General features: G+C 38.3%; 8 protein-coding genes across 8 annotated transcripts; 4 read left to right on the forward strand and 4 right to left on the reverse strand.

The window, feature by feature from the left end:
• Positions 1 to 238: 238 nt before the first annotated feature.
• Positions 239 to 3,469, forward strand: FDP41_012053 (uncharacterized protein; the record flags this gene model as incomplete). Its single annotated transcript, XM_044702531.1, has 1 exon — positions 239 to 3,469. One exon carries the CDS (start codon positions 239 to 241, stop codon positions 3,467 to 3,469), a length of 3,231 nt encoding a protein of 1,076 aa, XP_044566905.1.
• A 209-nt stretch (positions 3,470 to 3,678) lies between these two features.
• On the reverse strand, positions 3,679 to 4,723 carry FDP41_012054 (uncharacterized protein; the record flags this gene model as incomplete). The annotated part of the gene is made up of 2 exons (XM_044702532.1): positions 3,679 to 4,200; positions 4,637 to 4,723. The coding sequence occupies 2 exons, from the start codon at positions 4,721 to 4,723 to the stop codon at positions 3,679 to 3,681; spliced, it is 609 nt and encodes a 202-aa protein (XP_044566906.1).
• A 105-nt stretch (positions 4,724 to 4,828) lies between these two features.
• On the reverse strand, positions 4,829 to 8,353 carry FDP41_012055 (uncharacterized protein; the record flags this gene model as incomplete). Its single annotated transcript, XM_044702533.1, has 2 exons — positions 4,829 to 7,830; positions 8,104 to 8,353. 2 exons carry the CDS (start codon positions 8,351 to 8,353, stop codon positions 4,829 to 4,831), a joined length of 3,252 nt encoding a protein of 1,083 aa, XP_044566907.1.
• An 871-nt stretch (positions 8,354 to 9,224) lies between these two features.
• FDP41_012056 (uncharacterized protein) lies at positions 9,225 to 9,527 on the reverse strand (the record flags this gene model as incomplete). The annotated part of the gene is made up of 1 exon (XM_044702534.1): positions 9,225 to 9,527. One exon carries the CDS (start codon positions 9,525 to 9,527, stop codon positions 9,225 to 9,227), a length of 303 nt encoding a protein of 100 aa, XP_044566908.1.
• Positions 9,528 to 9,842: 315 nt separating this feature from the next.
• Positions 9,843 to 11,069, forward strand: FDP41_012057 (uncharacterized protein; the record flags this gene model as incomplete). The annotated part of the gene is made up of 4 exons (XM_044702535.1): positions 9,843 to 10,038; positions 10,100 to 10,413; positions 10,558 to 10,602; positions 10,800 to 11,069. 4 exons carry the CDS (start codon positions 9,843 to 9,845, stop codon positions 11,067 to 11,069), a joined length of 825 nt encoding a protein of 274 aa, XP_044566909.1.
• A 771-nt stretch (positions 11,070 to 11,840) lies between these two features.
• On the forward strand, positions 11,841 to 13,421 carry FDP41_012058 (uncharacterized protein; the record flags this gene model as incomplete). The annotated part of the gene is made up of 2 exons (XM_044702536.1): positions 11,841 to 12,177; positions 12,343 to 13,421. The coding sequence occupies 2 exons, from the start codon at positions 11,841 to 11,843 to the stop codon at positions 13,419 to 13,421; spliced, it is 1,416 nt and encodes a 471-aa protein (XP_044566910.1).
• Positions 13,422 to 13,721: 300 nt separating this feature from the next.
• On the reverse strand, positions 13,722 to 14,615 carry FDP41_012059 (uncharacterized protein; the record flags this gene model as incomplete). The annotated part of the gene is made up of 1 exon (XM_044702537.1): positions 13,722 to 14,615. One exon carries the CDS (start codon positions 14,613 to 14,615, stop codon positions 13,722 to 13,724), a length of 894 nt encoding a protein of 297 aa, XP_044566911.1.
• Positions 14,616 to 15,129: 514 nt separating this feature from the next.
• FDP41_012060 (uncharacterized protein) lies at positions 15,130 to 15,609 on the forward strand (the record flags this gene model as incomplete). The annotated part of the gene is made up of 1 exon (XM_044702539.1): positions 15,130 to 15,609. The coding sequence occupies one exon, from the start codon at positions 15,130 to 15,132 to the stop codon at positions 15,607 to 15,609; it is 480 nt and encodes a 159-aa protein (XP_044566912.1).
• Positions 15,610 to 15,624: the final 15 nt, after the last annotated feature.

The following is a 15,624-nucleotide window of genomic DNA, read 5'->3' on the forward strand; positions in this document are numbered from 1 at the left end:
CTCGTCTTATCGCCGCAATATTTTGAGCCACATACATACATCTTTTGTCTTAACCGATAGCCTTCCTTTTATCTCTTCACCATCACTTTCATCGGGTGGTACAACAATAATATCACCATCCTTATTTACTTCACTCTTCAAAGGTACCCATACACACCAAATACAAGCCTTGCATATTATATTGCCGTTCCTTTCTCACTAGGACAAAACATTTACAACACAAGTAAGGCAAACAAACATGAACCGACAAAGCTCAACAAGTAGCGGTCTTCAAGGCTCTCCTTCTGGAGGTTTAAAAAACTCACAACAATTATTTAAAAAAAGTGGCTCGCATGGTTCTCCAACGCATACTGCAGGTCAACAGGAAATGCTCTATCATAGTGTTAGCAGCAAGACTGCTGCTCCGGAAGTATTCTCTCTGTCCGTTGAAGAATTAACAGAGATTCACCAAACCAAAAATCTCAAAGCCATTAATGAGCTCGGCGGTTTTGCAGGTCTTGCAAAAATACTTCGAACGGATCTCAAGAAAGGAATTGATTGGGAGAAGGAGGTCAATTTTGAGGAGAGATCTGCTCTCTATGGCCTCAATATTTATCCAGAGCCGCCCGCAAGAAAAATTTGGAAAATATTTATTGACTCACTGAATGATACAACCCTATTAATTTTACTCTTCTTCTCTTTCATTTCAATGGTTTTAGGTGTTGCATTCCCCGACACTGAGGATGAAAGACCTATTGGCTGGATTGAAGGCTTTGCAATTTTCCTTGCCGTTGCAATTGTCAGTATTGTAGTCACAGTGAACGACTACTCGAAAGAACGAAAATTCAGATCTCTCACAAGGGAATCCAAGAAGATTGAGGTTAAGGTTATTCGAGGCGGTCTCAATCACAGTGTTTTAATTGATACTATTCAAGTTGGAGATGTTGTTGAAATTGAACAAGGTGATGGTATTCCTGCCGACGGCTTGTGCATTGAGTCGAATCAGCTAAAAACAGACGAGTCGGTCATGACCGGAGAGCCAGATTTGATTAAAAAGAACACAACTGACAGTCCGTTCTTGTTGAGTGGCTGCACAGTCGCTGAAGGCTCAGGAAAAATGTTAGTCACTTGCGTTGGTGTCCAGAGCGAATGGGGACGTACTTTGCAAAGTTTAAAGGAGGCCGATGAGGAAAAAGGATCAACTCCTCTTGAAGAGAAGCTTGACAAGCTTTCCGTGAATATTGGTAAGATGGGTATGGGCTTTGCATTGATGACACTGCTAGTTCTCATATTTGGGTATTGGATTAAAAAGCTCATTCACACGACAGAGTGGATACCACCTGCAGCAGCATTTAAGGAATCATGGCAAGAACAAAATATTGTTGAAGTTGTCAAATTCTTTGTTATTGCACTCACTATTGTGGTTGTAGCGGTTCCAGAAGGTCTTCCTCTGGCAGTAACAATTGCATTGGCCTACTCTGTACGTAAGATGATGAAGGATCAGAATTTAGTTCGTCACTTGGCAGCTTGTGAAACTATGGGAGGTGCCAACAATATTTGCTCAGATAAGACTGGTACTCTCACATTGAATCAAATGCGAGTCACGCATGCATATTTTGGAGGTCGCTATTTTGGGGATCAACTCTCTTCCCTCCTTTCCACGCTTAACTCGAGCGCTCTACAAATTTTGATCGATGGTGTTGTGGCCAACTCTAAGGCAAATCTCGTCAGAATTGAAGACAACAAAACAAAAGAGTATGCAACTCAGGGAAGTAAGACTGAGGCTGCTTTGTTGCTTCTTCTAGTGAAGCATCTCAATCAAACCATTGACTCGTACCGAGAGAGAAGACATGATTTATTGAGTGAGGAACGAGGTTGCCACTTACAATTACCATTTAGTTCTAAACTTAAAAGAATGAGTACGGTGATTCCCAATCCAGATGGTGATACCAAGTATCGTTTGTTCACAAAAGGCGCTTCCGAAATTGTTCTCAAGCTGTGCTCCAGATACATGAAAACAGATGGTACTGTCGAAGATATGAGTAGAGACAAAGAGAGTGAAATGATGAGATATATTGAGGAGATGGCCAATCAAGGACTTAGAACCATTTGCCTTGCATTTAGGGATGTAAATCCTGACAGAGAATTCACATCTCGACAAGATGAAATGGATTATCTCGAAAACCTGGACCCAGTCACTTTGGAAGAGGACCTGGTCTGCGTCGGAATTGTGGGTATTAAGGATCCAGTGAGACCTGAAGTTCCAGCAGCTATCGCTCAGTGCAAGAAATCAGGTATCACGGTTCGAATGATTACAGGTGACAACATCCTTACTGCCAAATATATTGCAAGAGAGTGTGGGATTCTTTCAAAGGATGGTATTGCGATTGAGGGACCTGAATTTAGAAAAATGACACATGACCAAATTGCTGAAATTCTCCCCAAACTTCAAGTGATGGCAAGAAGCTCTCCAACCGACAAGTTCAACCTCGTCAGATACCTGAAAAAGGCAGGAAATGTTGTAGCTGTCACAGGAGACGGTACCAATGACGCTCCAGCCTTAAAAGAGGCAGATGTTGGTTTGAGCATGGGTTTATCAGGAACTCAAGTCGCCAAAGAGGCTTCTGATATTATCATTCTTGATGATAATTTTTCTTCAATAGTTAAAAGTGTCTTGTGGGGAAGATCCATCTTTGAAAATATTAGGAAGTTTTTGACATTCCAATTAACAGTGAATGTTGTCGCTCTAGTTCTCACCATTGTTTCTGCAATTAGTTCTACATTTGTGAATGAGACAGGAGGATTTAAACCTCCCTTAAGCCCTGTACAAATGCTGTGGATTAACTTGATTATGGACACTTTTGCTGCTCTTGCTTTGGCCACTGAGCCACCTATTCCCGAGTTATTGGACAGGAAACCTTATGGCCGAAAAGAAAGTTTAATTACACCAAAAATGTGGGTTTTCCTGCTTGGGCAATCCTTATTCCAACTTATTGTGCTTTTTACATTGTATTATGGAGCCACCAGTTTTAGGAATGGAGCATTTTCCTTTTCAAGAAACGACGATGAGACGAGAACTGTTGTCTTCAATGCGTTTGTGTTTTGCCAAGTCTTTAACGAGTACAATGCAAGAAAGATTAACTTTGAGTACAATATTTTCTCAGGTCTATTCAAAAGTGCCTGGTTCATTTCGATCAGTTTGATAATTGTGGTGTTGCAAGCATTGATTATCAATTTTGGATATTACGACCCAACACTAATTGCAACCGGAAAGAACGATGGACTTCATGCATCCCACTTTACTCAGACCATTCCTCTAAATTGGTATCAATGGATGTTGACTGTTAGTATTGGCTTCTTGAGTATTCCTTACGGATATTTGATACGTTTTGTTGCTAGAATGGCTCTTCGAGTTATTGGCAAGAGGAGTACCAAGAATCGTATTGCCGATGAATTTTCTGAGAGTACGACACCAGAAAGTGAATTGTAAAAAAAGCCATCTCGGTGTTAAATAGAGGTTAAAGGACAGTTCGTGTAGTGGATGATTTTTGAAACCAGCAACAGGACGAGTTAGGCAAAAGAGAGACGGTATTGATTGACGACGAGATTGCATTTGATCATGTTTCAAGAACTTTATAGATAAATAAATCTCTTTGGTGATGGTGCGTTTGCTTCATGTTGGATAAGAATCATGCACAATTATTGTTGTTTTTTACTTTCATTTCTCTTCTTCACACCATAATTGTAAACTCGAGACATGTTCACTTCCGTCGTGGTCTTTTGTTCCTTAAGATATGCAATATCTTCATTGATTTCACTTAACTTTTGTTCTGCCAATGTGACATTCTTATTGAGTAATTCCATAGCTTCATCCAAAGAATATTCAACCATAATATCACACCCCAACCAGAGAGCAACACGATCAGTTTTAGGAATGATTGCCTCAGCAAAAACAGTTTCATCAAGTTTAAAGTGAGTTTCAATCTTGTCTGAAGCATCCGTTTCATCATCCCCTTCAAAGCTCTTCTTTAAGAATTTGACAGCTTCAATAGTCTTTTTAATATCTGGAATTTTCACTTTTAATTGCTCACGAGCTTCATGCAAACGATATTCAAAGATTTGATATTGTTGATGTTTTTGATTTTGATCTCTATAGATTTGAGAGATTGTGTCTTGAACATCGGAAGAACCTTTCTTGTTCACCAATGCCTCTACATCTTCCTATACGAGTTGTTGTTGTCCAGAGTGAATATCATTGAAAATGTCAAGTTGGAGCATGTAGCGCGTGTAGACATTGATATGAACAATTTGATATATTTTGGTTGTTGTTGTTGTGGTGGTGGTGTTAAAGGACCATGTAGAAGTGTACACACAAGAAAGATGAGAATGATAGTGATGAAACATTTCGGAATAATATTTGATGTTGAATATTGGTTGTTTGTTGTTCAAAAGACAGACAGCCATGTAAGGTGTGCCGATATTATTACCATCATCATCATCGCCAAACACACGTATAATTACGGAATTCATATCAATTTTTGTACCATCATACACGAGTTAACAATAATCACCAAAGAAAGCGGATTGATTAAATATTAATAAATCGTTCCAATTTTGCAATCGAACACAATGTTCAACAACAAGATGAATTACATACAATAAAATCAGCCTTTGGAATTTTTCTTGGACTTTGATAGCTGTCGGGAAAACCGTGCAAAATATAATCGTTGCTGCTTGATGACATTTTTTTGTACGTTGTATTGGGAAAGAAAATTTGGGGAATCATCGAGGAAGTGGAAGATTGCATCTATTGAACATTCCAGTTTCTTTATTGTCATCATGATTGCATCTATAGAACATTCCTTACATCTTGCCTAAAGGTTATGAGATTACCTGTGAATTTGTCGCGATTTTTAGATTCTAAATTCATCTCGACTCCATCCATGAGCTTGTCGAAGGCTTCTCGAACTTTTGTAATTCGTTCTGGGTCATTTCCTGCCACTGAATTAATAATACCTTGCTTCAACGTTTCATAGAATGGAGGATTGAGCACAATGAGCACCAACATGGTTCTTGACAAGCTCCACTGATTACCACACTCTTCCAAAATAATAATTCTGAAAAATTGAGAAAGCATGTTTGGAATGAGGTCAATGTTTTGTTTAAGGTGACTGGCCAAGAGTTGGGCATCTGGTGTGTTCTTTTTTGCTTGGGTGTAGTAGAAGGTAAAGAGATTATCCAGTGCTGCACATATCTGAGAGGACAAACCCAAATCTTCAATAGAGACACCTTCCTCGAGTGACTTTAAAATTTGCAAAAAGATTGGTGTTTCAAACTTGATGATGGTGTGTGTATGCTCTTGGAATAGAGTCTCCATCAAGCCATAGTATGCTCTACACAATTTTGGATATGCCATAATTTCTGAGTATGGAATGCTGAGGGCCAAACGTAGAACAGTATTCAGTACCTCATTCAATGATGGATCCTTGTATAAATCAAAGACACCAAAGTTGCAATACTTTCCAGCGAGGCATCTCGACAAAATGTTCATACTCGTACAGATTCCCTTATACTTTTCGTCATAGGCTTTCTCTCGAATGGGCACATTTTGTAAACGTTGGCCATAGTTTGTGAGAATGGAGCTTGTTTTTTTAAAAATTAAAATTCCATGTGGAGAGCTGTAACTAAAGCAAATTCGTTGGTTCTTGTTGAGAACAAAATCTGCCAGGAATTTCAATAATGAATTCATGACGAATTGATTGTCGTACCATACTTGAGCAGCTTTTTCTAAAATACTGCTATACTTGTCGAAAAACCAATCAAAGAAAAATGTATAGGTCCTCTTGTTGTTGCAGCCAATGACAATTCCTCTCAAATCACGACACCAACCAATTAGAGCGTTCTTAACTCCTTCTTGTTTGAAAACCTCTGGATTGTCTATGGCATTGAGTCGATCACTGACCGATTCGAGTGGCTTAATAAATGAAAGAAAATCATCTTCCGTATAATTTTGAAGGAACAACAACTTGCATAGTGTCTTGTAGAAAGCAGTTCGTTGTCTGAGATTGGTAATTTCATTGAGGAATGGGAAGTTTTCAGGGCCATGATTCAACAATAGGTATCGAGTAGTTTCCAGTTTGGATGCTAATTTTGCGCTCAAGTAGCCCGAAGCAATGTCATCAAACAAGCTCATTGTTTCTGTCACAATATTGTCGACACGAGCCCACACTTTAAGATTGCTAGCTATTTTTCCAATGAAAATGTTCAACACTTGAAGTTGTTCACCCGCAATATTCAACAATTCATAAAGTCTTGTAAATATCTTCGGGGTGCTACTATTTCCTACGGAGCCAGAAGCATCTCCCAAATAGGACTTCTTAAAACTTTTCATGAAATAAAGAAGGGAAAATTCTAAATGTTGTAATGATGTATCGCGCAAATAGTTGGTATGGGAATAATTCTTGATTCTAATATCAATCAAAGGAATGAGTCTTAGAATTCTAGCAGATAATGTACCGTCCAATAATTCTGCTTCTTCCACAGATAATGAACTGACATATCGCTTTCCAATAACTGAACCCACAATATAAGTTAACCAAGTGAGTTTTAACTCTAATTCGTTCAGAGATTGAATTGGAATGTTTGTGTTCACTGCTTCTATGTACATTTGTAGAACTGGGTCAAAAAGTTCGGTTAAGTGTTGTCCTGAAACTTTGTAATCAAAGTGAATGAGTTGAGGAATAGCATCAAGTTGCTCATCGAGATTCTCCTTATGTTCCAATGGGTTCTCTACACTGTCATCACTGGCACACAAGCTTGCATACTCTAATCTGGATATGGTGTATTGTTTGGAAATCTCTGGAACGTACTTGTCAAGATAGCTCTCGTGCTCTGCCTTGAGATAGGGCTTTGAGGCAACAAGTCTCGACCACAAATTTAAAATGTAATAAACGCTTTGATTAGACCATTCAAGAGATTTGAAACTCTCTTGAGAAAATGTAGCGCTCAAATCTAGCCATTGCACATAACCTTTGCAAACCACAAACTCATTCAATTGAAAGTTGGACTTAATTCGTGCCAAGAGTCTGCAAAATTCATTATATGTATCTTGATCGTCAAGTCCAAACCTCGTTTTTAAAACTCCAGACATGCCATCAATAAATTTTGAAAGAAAATCTTTTCTCTCATCATCACCCGTAAATAATGACCTTCTCACACTACACAAGAGCACAAGAATTTGAAGGACATCTTTACGAAGTTTTGGATTTCCAAGAGTTGAATATAAATTCCAAAAAAGTTCCAAAGTGTCAGACTCCTCAAAAAGAGGTCTCCAAGCACCAGGTATCTGAATCGTTCCAACATCCTCTGATGACTCATCTGGGAAAATACCGACAAAGTCGAATTTAAGACAACTTAAGGTTAATTCTAGGGCCTCTTGGCAAAGTGCTTCATTAGCCTGAAGGTTATTGTTCATTCCTCCAATGTTGAGGCCCATTCCACTCAAAGATCTCAATACATCTTTCAATGTAAAAAGAGAAGTTTCAAAAATGCCTCGTAATGCCAAATCTCTGAATGAGACTGCAATTTTACGATGTTGAGTTAAGCTTTTTCGTGTTGTTAAGGTATTCATTTCTTCAATGATACTGTTTAAAATTCTGAGTCCAACAATGGAAAGTTGTGGGTTCGTAACTTGTATAAAGTACTTTTTAATTTGCTCGGGAAGATCTCTATTTTGCTGATCCTCTAGCCACCCCAATTTTGTTAATCTACCAACTAGTTTCAGTAATTCTGATGATACAAACTTGGGAATTTCAATTCCTCTCTTTGCCAAATAGTTTAATAAATAATTTCCTGTTGTAGATGGAATTGATGGAAAATTTACAAATAGTTACAAATGAGAAGATTTTAGTGAATGAATGTGGATTTCATAGAATGAAGTACGTAGTAGTAGTAGAATGTACAAGGTAGTAATGATGGCGTTCAGTCAAGATAATTGTTCAGATGCACATGAAAAACGTGTGTTAATAATAAAGGATAATTGTAAAGAAAAATATAGATATTTGTGAATTATTATAATAACAGATTTGCGAGCATTAGAATGAACAAAATCAGGGTAAAACTTACTCAAATCAGTCTTCTTTTCTGCCGAGAAACTATTCCAGTTATTTGTAATCATCTTGGTAATTTGTGAGGCTGCAAAAAAGAGAGCATGAGGATCTGCGCTTGCATCAAAAATCATGATAAGCTTTGGATAATTCTCCAATTTTTGGAACATGTGGAGTTGCCGCTCCGCTTCTTTTCTCTCGCTTTCAACCTGTCCGTAAATGGATCTGCACAGAGATTCAAATTTAACAAGATCTTCCTGGGACATCATTTTCGAAGAGAGGTATTAAAGAGTGTGGAAGTATTAAAAAAAGTTTGAACCCGAGAGTTTAAACGGTGAGTTGTAGTGAGTAAATATTACTAGAGTTGGTCTTGAAGAAGGATGCCAGATTAATAATGATTGGATACCCGTATGATGATGATGATTTTGTTAATTATTGGGAAGAATTCTCAAATTTAATTGCGGAACGATGATGATGATAAAAATATATAAACAACAACGCTCGCTCGTAGAAAGAAGGTCGATTTGAGAGAGTAGCTGCTGGCTGCGCCGACGAATACACGTGTTGTTATTCAAAAGAAATTTCGAAAGATCAAGTGCTCCAAACCAAAACGAGGGAGAAAATGCTTGAGATATCGTTTTTTTTTAAAATAATATTTGCTGTTCTTGTGGAATTCTTTTCTTGGCGGGTTGGAATACAGCAACCCTTCAAAAAGCCGTCCAACAAGATCCCAAAGCTCTATCACCTTCAAGTCCATCACAAAAGCAGAAAATGACGGCGAGAAAGACATTCATATCCATCCGATTCCACATCTTCCTTCTTTCAAAAACTGAATAATATTTAATTGTTGGGAGGGTAACAGTTATGTCATGCGCTGGTGGAACGTTCCAGGCTGACACATGCATGACGAACTTGCGGTATTTTTTGAGGCTGGACACACCTTGAACCATGAAGGTTAAAAAACACAAAGGAAGAGTACATGCACATTCCTCGCTTAATCCATTGATTACTGAAAGATCCTACCTCGTATCCTTAAATTTTTTTCGACATCATGACAAGTGAAAAGCAATGGCTGCGTTATTGATCAAAAAAAACCTCACACACCTCTCACGTGTGAGGCAAACAAACTTTTCAAATCTATCAATCCGTGAACACACCACACGGTGTGCTACGAAGAAACTTACCGAATTCAATCATTTTAACCACTACAATGTTATTCGTTTCTTTTCCCTCATTCAACGATCCTGAATCAAATGCTCTTGTTGGAGCAATTTCGTCATCACCACCACCATTCGGAGTGGTAAGAGCCTTTACCATTCTGAGACCTCTACCATCTGACCTCCTTCCTCTCACTTCAGCCGTGTACAACATTTCCAATGTGGCAGGAGGTTTTGAACTGAGTGATGGATTTGATCCTTTGAAAGCAACGCTCGAATCACCCATTGGATGACTCACCATGTATCAACAAGAATTGTACATGAGCGATCCCTTGAATGCAGTGGTGAGAAAAATCGATAGGGTTCAAAACACCATGCGTACGGTGTTGCAGTTTCAGACCTTTTCATTCCCTTTAAATTGATATCAACCTCTTTTTTCTCATGTGGACTTCAATGACAAGAGTGGAGATGTCTTTGTCTGTGATCCGTATGCCCATGTCATTCTGAAAATTCATGTGAATTCGACAACTAGTTCACTATTTGCTGGAATTTCCAGCAATGGTTTGCCTTTCCACCATCACCTGCCTGACCTGTACCTGCAATGGTTGTAATGAGACCTGTCGATATCACAACTTATGGCTCTGAAACTATCTTGGAGAGTGCCTTGTTAGCAGATCCATCCGCAATTGCAGTTTCTCCATTCACAGATGACATTTTCATTGCAGATATGAATCATCACACCATTCGAAAAATTGATATCAGAACTCGATCCATTTCTACCGTCGCAGGAATTCCTGGTGGCTAGAAACAGTGGTGACAACGGACCTGCCACTCTCTCACAAATTGCTTTTACTAAAGGTGTTGCCGTCTCCCCTCTGACTGGAGAGGTCTATTTCTCTTCTAAATTCAAGGTAATGAAAGTGCTGTTGAATGGAACACTTGTCACTGTGGCTGGTAATGGTCTTTACAATTATACGGGTGATAATGGATTGGCCACACAGGCTTCGCTGAAATCTCCTTCATGTCTTGCTTTCATGTCCAATGGAGATTTGTTAATTGTGGATAATGGTGCCACTCTGGATGGAACGATGCTGACAACAACCGAATTCGAAAAATTTCACCAAGTGGAGTCATTTCAACGATTGAAGGATTGGGATGGTGTGGTTTTTCTGGTGACCATTCGGATGCCACATTTGCTGCCTTGTGTTATCCCACAAGTGTGGTGGTGAGTGCAATAACTGGAGAAGTGTTCATTGCAGATACCATGAATCACAAAATTCGAAAAAATTTCACCAATGGAACGATTTTGACCATAGCTGGAGTTGTCACAACTAAGGGCTCCTCTGCAGGTTATTCAGGGGGTAAGTGTTTCAATCTTTTTTGGAAATAAGGAATAATGAAAAATAATATAATTTCTTTAATGAAAAATCGATTCATAACAACATGAATGAAATACCAATGATGATGAATTCAAAATGAATTTCATGAATAACAGAGGGAATGGATGTCCGAATAAGTCGATTGAATAATCCCACCTTTATGGTCTTGTCACACAAAGGTTCTCTATAGTTTTTCAGATACCAATAATCATCGTATAAGACAAATTGCAACGGATGGTCTCCTCTGGACCATTGCAGAAAATGGAACTGCTTGTTATGATACAGGTTCTTCTTCAAGCATTTATGGTCTCTCACCATTTGCCACTGGAACTTGTCTCAACTATCCTCAAGGTCTCATCATGTCACAAAATGGAGAGTTCTTCATTTCAGACTCGAACAATCATTGTATTCGAAAGTTATCGCCTAATTGTTTGAATCAATGGTATTGAAATGATGAAACTGAGGAGTGTCAGGAATGCCCAAAGGGTTACACTGGAGACAAGTGTCATGTTCCTGTTTGTTTTGGTTTTCGTAACGATTCAACTCTTGCTTGCAACACTCCTCGAAATGGAATTTGTGTGTCTCCAAATAATTGCCAGTGTTTGAATCAATGGAGTGGACCAGATTGTTCCATTCTGAATTGTGTCTCTGTGTCATTCAATGATCCAGCGAAATGTTCATTCATCTCTTCTTCATCCTCTTCGAATTCACAAACCAAAACAGAAGCCATTTCACAATTAGAAAATCTTTCATCGAAATTAATTAATTTCACAACTGATACGAGTGTGAAGGCGGAATTTCCTCCCTCTTTGACACAACATTTTATTGAAAAAGTAGGTTTGAGTTAGCTCTAACTTCCACCCACTCAGGTACAAAATCGAACAGAGACAGACTCTCCGTTGGTGAGTTCAGCATCAACCAAGAGGAACGATTCACAGGGCATGTCTGAGACGTCCTTTATTTCCATTGTGGTGTCGAGTCATGTTGGAGCTGTTTTGATCATTTCAGTGTTGGTTTTGATATTGGTTGTGATTATGGCCATATGTTACAGAATACGAAAGAAAACAGCTGCTTCTGTGTAGAGACAAGAGCATATGAATTCCTCATCCATTTTTAGAATCAATAGAAAATATCAAATTGAAATGAAATCATTCGAACATGAATGGATTTAAAATGTTTTTTAAAAATTGAATAAAAAATTTTTGATTGAATGAAAAAAAATGTTGCTGAAACACTCGCTCAAGGCTTCATCATCGTCATCACTGAAGAAAATTGTACATTGGGGAGAAACTTCCAGCACTTCCTGTTTTATTCTTACAGAAGCTGCTGGAGTGAAAGGTATTCACAATAGATCATTCCATAGTACTACATCTATGAATGCCTCATCAACCTCCGATGCAAATGTACCTATTTATGTGCATATTAAAGAATCAAATATTCCACCCTCAGTTCATTCAAAAATTGGACGTAATTTACATCGGAAAGAGAGTCATCCATTGTGTATCATCAAGACAGCCATTCAAAATCATTTTATCAAACAAGCTGAAAATTCGAGTGGTAGGTTGTTGGATGATATGATGTGAGGAAGGTAATTCGGAGATGATTTCACAAATTTCTCTATTAATGATATGAACAACGTCATGTTATTGTGTAAACAAACCACACCATGACCTCCAACATGTTCATAATTATGGTGATCTTTTGATGATTCATTACGAATAGAACCCCATAAGGTTCATATCTTTGATGAATTCCATCCAAAGGTTTCTACCAAACAAAACTTTGAGGATTTATGTTTCCCATCGGATCACATTTCTCGACAACCAACAGACACCTACTATTATGACAGCTTACATTTATTAAGAACTCACACAACTGCTCACCAAGTTGAAATTTTGAAACAAGGTTATAAACAATTCCTTATTGCAGGAGATGTCTATAGACGTGATGATGTGGATGCCACTCACTATCCAGTATTTCATCAAATGGATGGAGTTAAAATTTTCAGTAAGAAACACTTTTTGGAACTTGTCAAGAGTGGAAAAATTGATTTTGAAAGTGGAAAACCTACCTCACAGTCGAGGGGAGGATCGGTCGATATCAGCGCAAAAACTCCTGATGAAATTCAAAAAGCATTTGAAAATTATTGTATTCAAGAATTGAAAGGTGATTTGGAAGGAATGGCTCGAGCTTTATTTGGCGATGTCACAATGAGATGGAATTCAGAGTATTTCCCATTCGTCGATCCAGGAATTGAACTGGAAATTGATTTCCGTGGAAAATGGCTCGAAGTGTTAGGGTGTGGATTAATCAAGAAAGACATTATGAAAAATGCTAATTATGATCTTTCTGAATATGCTGGATATGCATTTGGAGTTGGATTGGAGCGATTGGCAATGATTTTATTCGACATTCCCGATATTAGACTCTTCTGGAGTGAGGACTCAAGATTCCTCTCTCAATTCGATCAATCATTGGCCAACAATACTCAAAAATTATTGTCCACCAAGTTCAAACCTTTTTCTAAATATCCTGGATGTTACAAGGATATTTCCATGTGGGTCAATGCAAACTACAGCGATAACGATTTTTATGAAATAGTTAGAGAATTAGCAGGAGATTTGGCTGAAAATGTTTCCATTGTGGACGATTTTACTCACCCCAAAACTGGACAAAGAAGTAAATGCTACAGAATCATGTACAGAAGTATGGAAAGAAGTTTGACCAATGAAGAAATTGATCAAATTCAATTTAAAATTAGAGAGATAGTACCACAAAAATTACCAGTCTCCCTTAGATAAATGAAGCACAATTTCTGTTTTTTTTATTTTTTGTAACCTGTTGCAGATTGTTGTCAGCTGCAACCGACTATGGGATAATTTGTGCTGCCTCAAAATAATTAACCACCAATTTTTATTTCAAGAACCCTATGACACATGTTACGATAAAATGATGGTACCTTATCATGCATCTCAGAAACTCACTCATTAATCCTAAGATAGAGCATTGACAATGCATGTTTGATGGGGTCCTCGTGTCATTATGAGATCTCTTTTCATGTTTATGGAATATATCAATTCCAAAAACACTCCTGTGCTTCTCTACTGCATGGTTGGATGATTTGGGTTTGCAGCAATAAAATATTGAGGTTGAAGTTGTGGTTGTTGGGGTATCAGAACGGGCATACCAGGAGATACTTGTTGCTGAGTAGTAGTGGGAATCATAAAAACAACACTACCTCCGCCGGGCTGAGGTTGTTGCTGCAACTGTTGCAGAGCCATCATTTGTTGTGCCTGAAGCTGTTGTTGCATGTGATTCAATCGCATTTGTTGCTGCTGTTGTGTGAGTGGTCTGTTGGCAGCTAATTGTCTCTCGGCCTCACTTCCATACCTCTCTCTAGAATTTGGCTTAAATGCATACTCGACGATAATCGGTCTTCCTCCAATGTATTGACCATTCATGTACATTTTAGCAGCATCGGAGGACTCGAAATTATCATATGATACAAATGCAAATCCCTTACTCTCATTCGTTTCGGGATCTCGTTGAATGCGTGGAGTATTCTGAATCATGACTCCAAATCTTCCAAATAATTCTTTCAAAATTGATTCATCATTAATACTAGGATCTAAATTTCCAATCCACAAATTTGCTCCGACATCCAAATTTTTGGCCGATTTGTCCTGATCATATCGATTCAGCTTCATGGGCCTTCCAAATAATTTAATTTGATTTATCACTTGAATGGCATAATTTGCATCATGTTCATGTTTAAATTCTACAAACGCATATCCCGAGTGAGTATTCGTAATTCGATCACGCGGTATTTTTACATCCACCACCGGTCCTACTTGCATAAATAATTCCCACAATAATTCTTCATCCGTTTGTTGATCCAAATTTCCCACAAAAATTGTTGCTTCCTGATTCCGTTCGTATTTGGCTCCGACGTTGGCTGCCGATGAGGAAGACATCATTCCAGCGGCTGTGGCCATTTTTTTTTGATTTTTTTAAAAATTGAACGGGGAGTTTCAATTTTTTTGTTTTTGAACTTTTGGACCCAACCCTAGATATGTAATTTGGTGTCGATTAAGGCTGTCACTATTGTCATGGGATTCTAATGTTGGACCTAGTCAAAGACTGTGCACTGGTTTTACAATGATTTGGTGTCACTTTCACAATTCAAATTAATATCAAATTTTTAAAGGAATTTTAAATATTGATTTCATCTGCCATTTAGAGTCATCACCCAATCACAAAGGAACATTTCGAAAGTATACCAGCAAAATTCTCCCAGTAACCTTCCAAAAGGAACTTGAAGGATCTCGAAGGATCTCATTGTGCAAAATATACCACAAAAAATGACGCAAGATCCCAATGCACATTCTACAACACCTTCCTCATCCTGATCATTGAGCACACCAATTTTTTGATAAATGGTTCCTTCCCTATCACAACACCTCTCGTGTGAAATATTCTGTCTTCTTACTGCATGTCATTCCTGGTGGAATGGTCTTCTTTTTGACACCACTTCAATTTGTTCAATCCATTCGAAAGAATATTCCATCATTGCACCGATGGATGGGTTATTTGAGTCTTTCAGCAGTCACAATTTCAGTTCCTGCTGCATTATGGTTGCTCGTATCGAGTTTAATGGGAATGGTGTGTGCTGCGACTTCTGTTGTTGTGGGTAATTGGTGTTTGTATTGTGTTGTGAGAGCCATTCAAACAGCGCGAGAAAAGTATTTCATCTCTCATCGTCGATATGCTATTCGTATGTGGGCTGTCTGCTTTGGTGTGTTCACAATGAGAATCATGATTGGAACTTTGAAGAAGGTGTTTTATCCGGTGGACGAAAAGACTGCAGTTTCATTGTTCTCCATTGAGTTTGTGGTTGGATGGTTCGTGTCGTGTGGATTTGGAGAGGCATATATGAAGTGGACAAGCAGTGGTTCCAATAAGGTCAGTCAAGAAAAGAAAATTATTTGAGTGAATTCAACAGCA

The sequence above is a fragment of the Naegleria fowleri genome (assembly GCF_008403515.1).
Source record: "Naegleria fowleri strain ATCC 30894 chromosome Unknown tig12, whole genome shotgun sequence".
Classification (NCBI taxonomy): Eukaryota; Heterolobosea; class Eutetramitea; order Acrasida; family Naegleriidae; genus Naegleria; species Naegleria fowleri.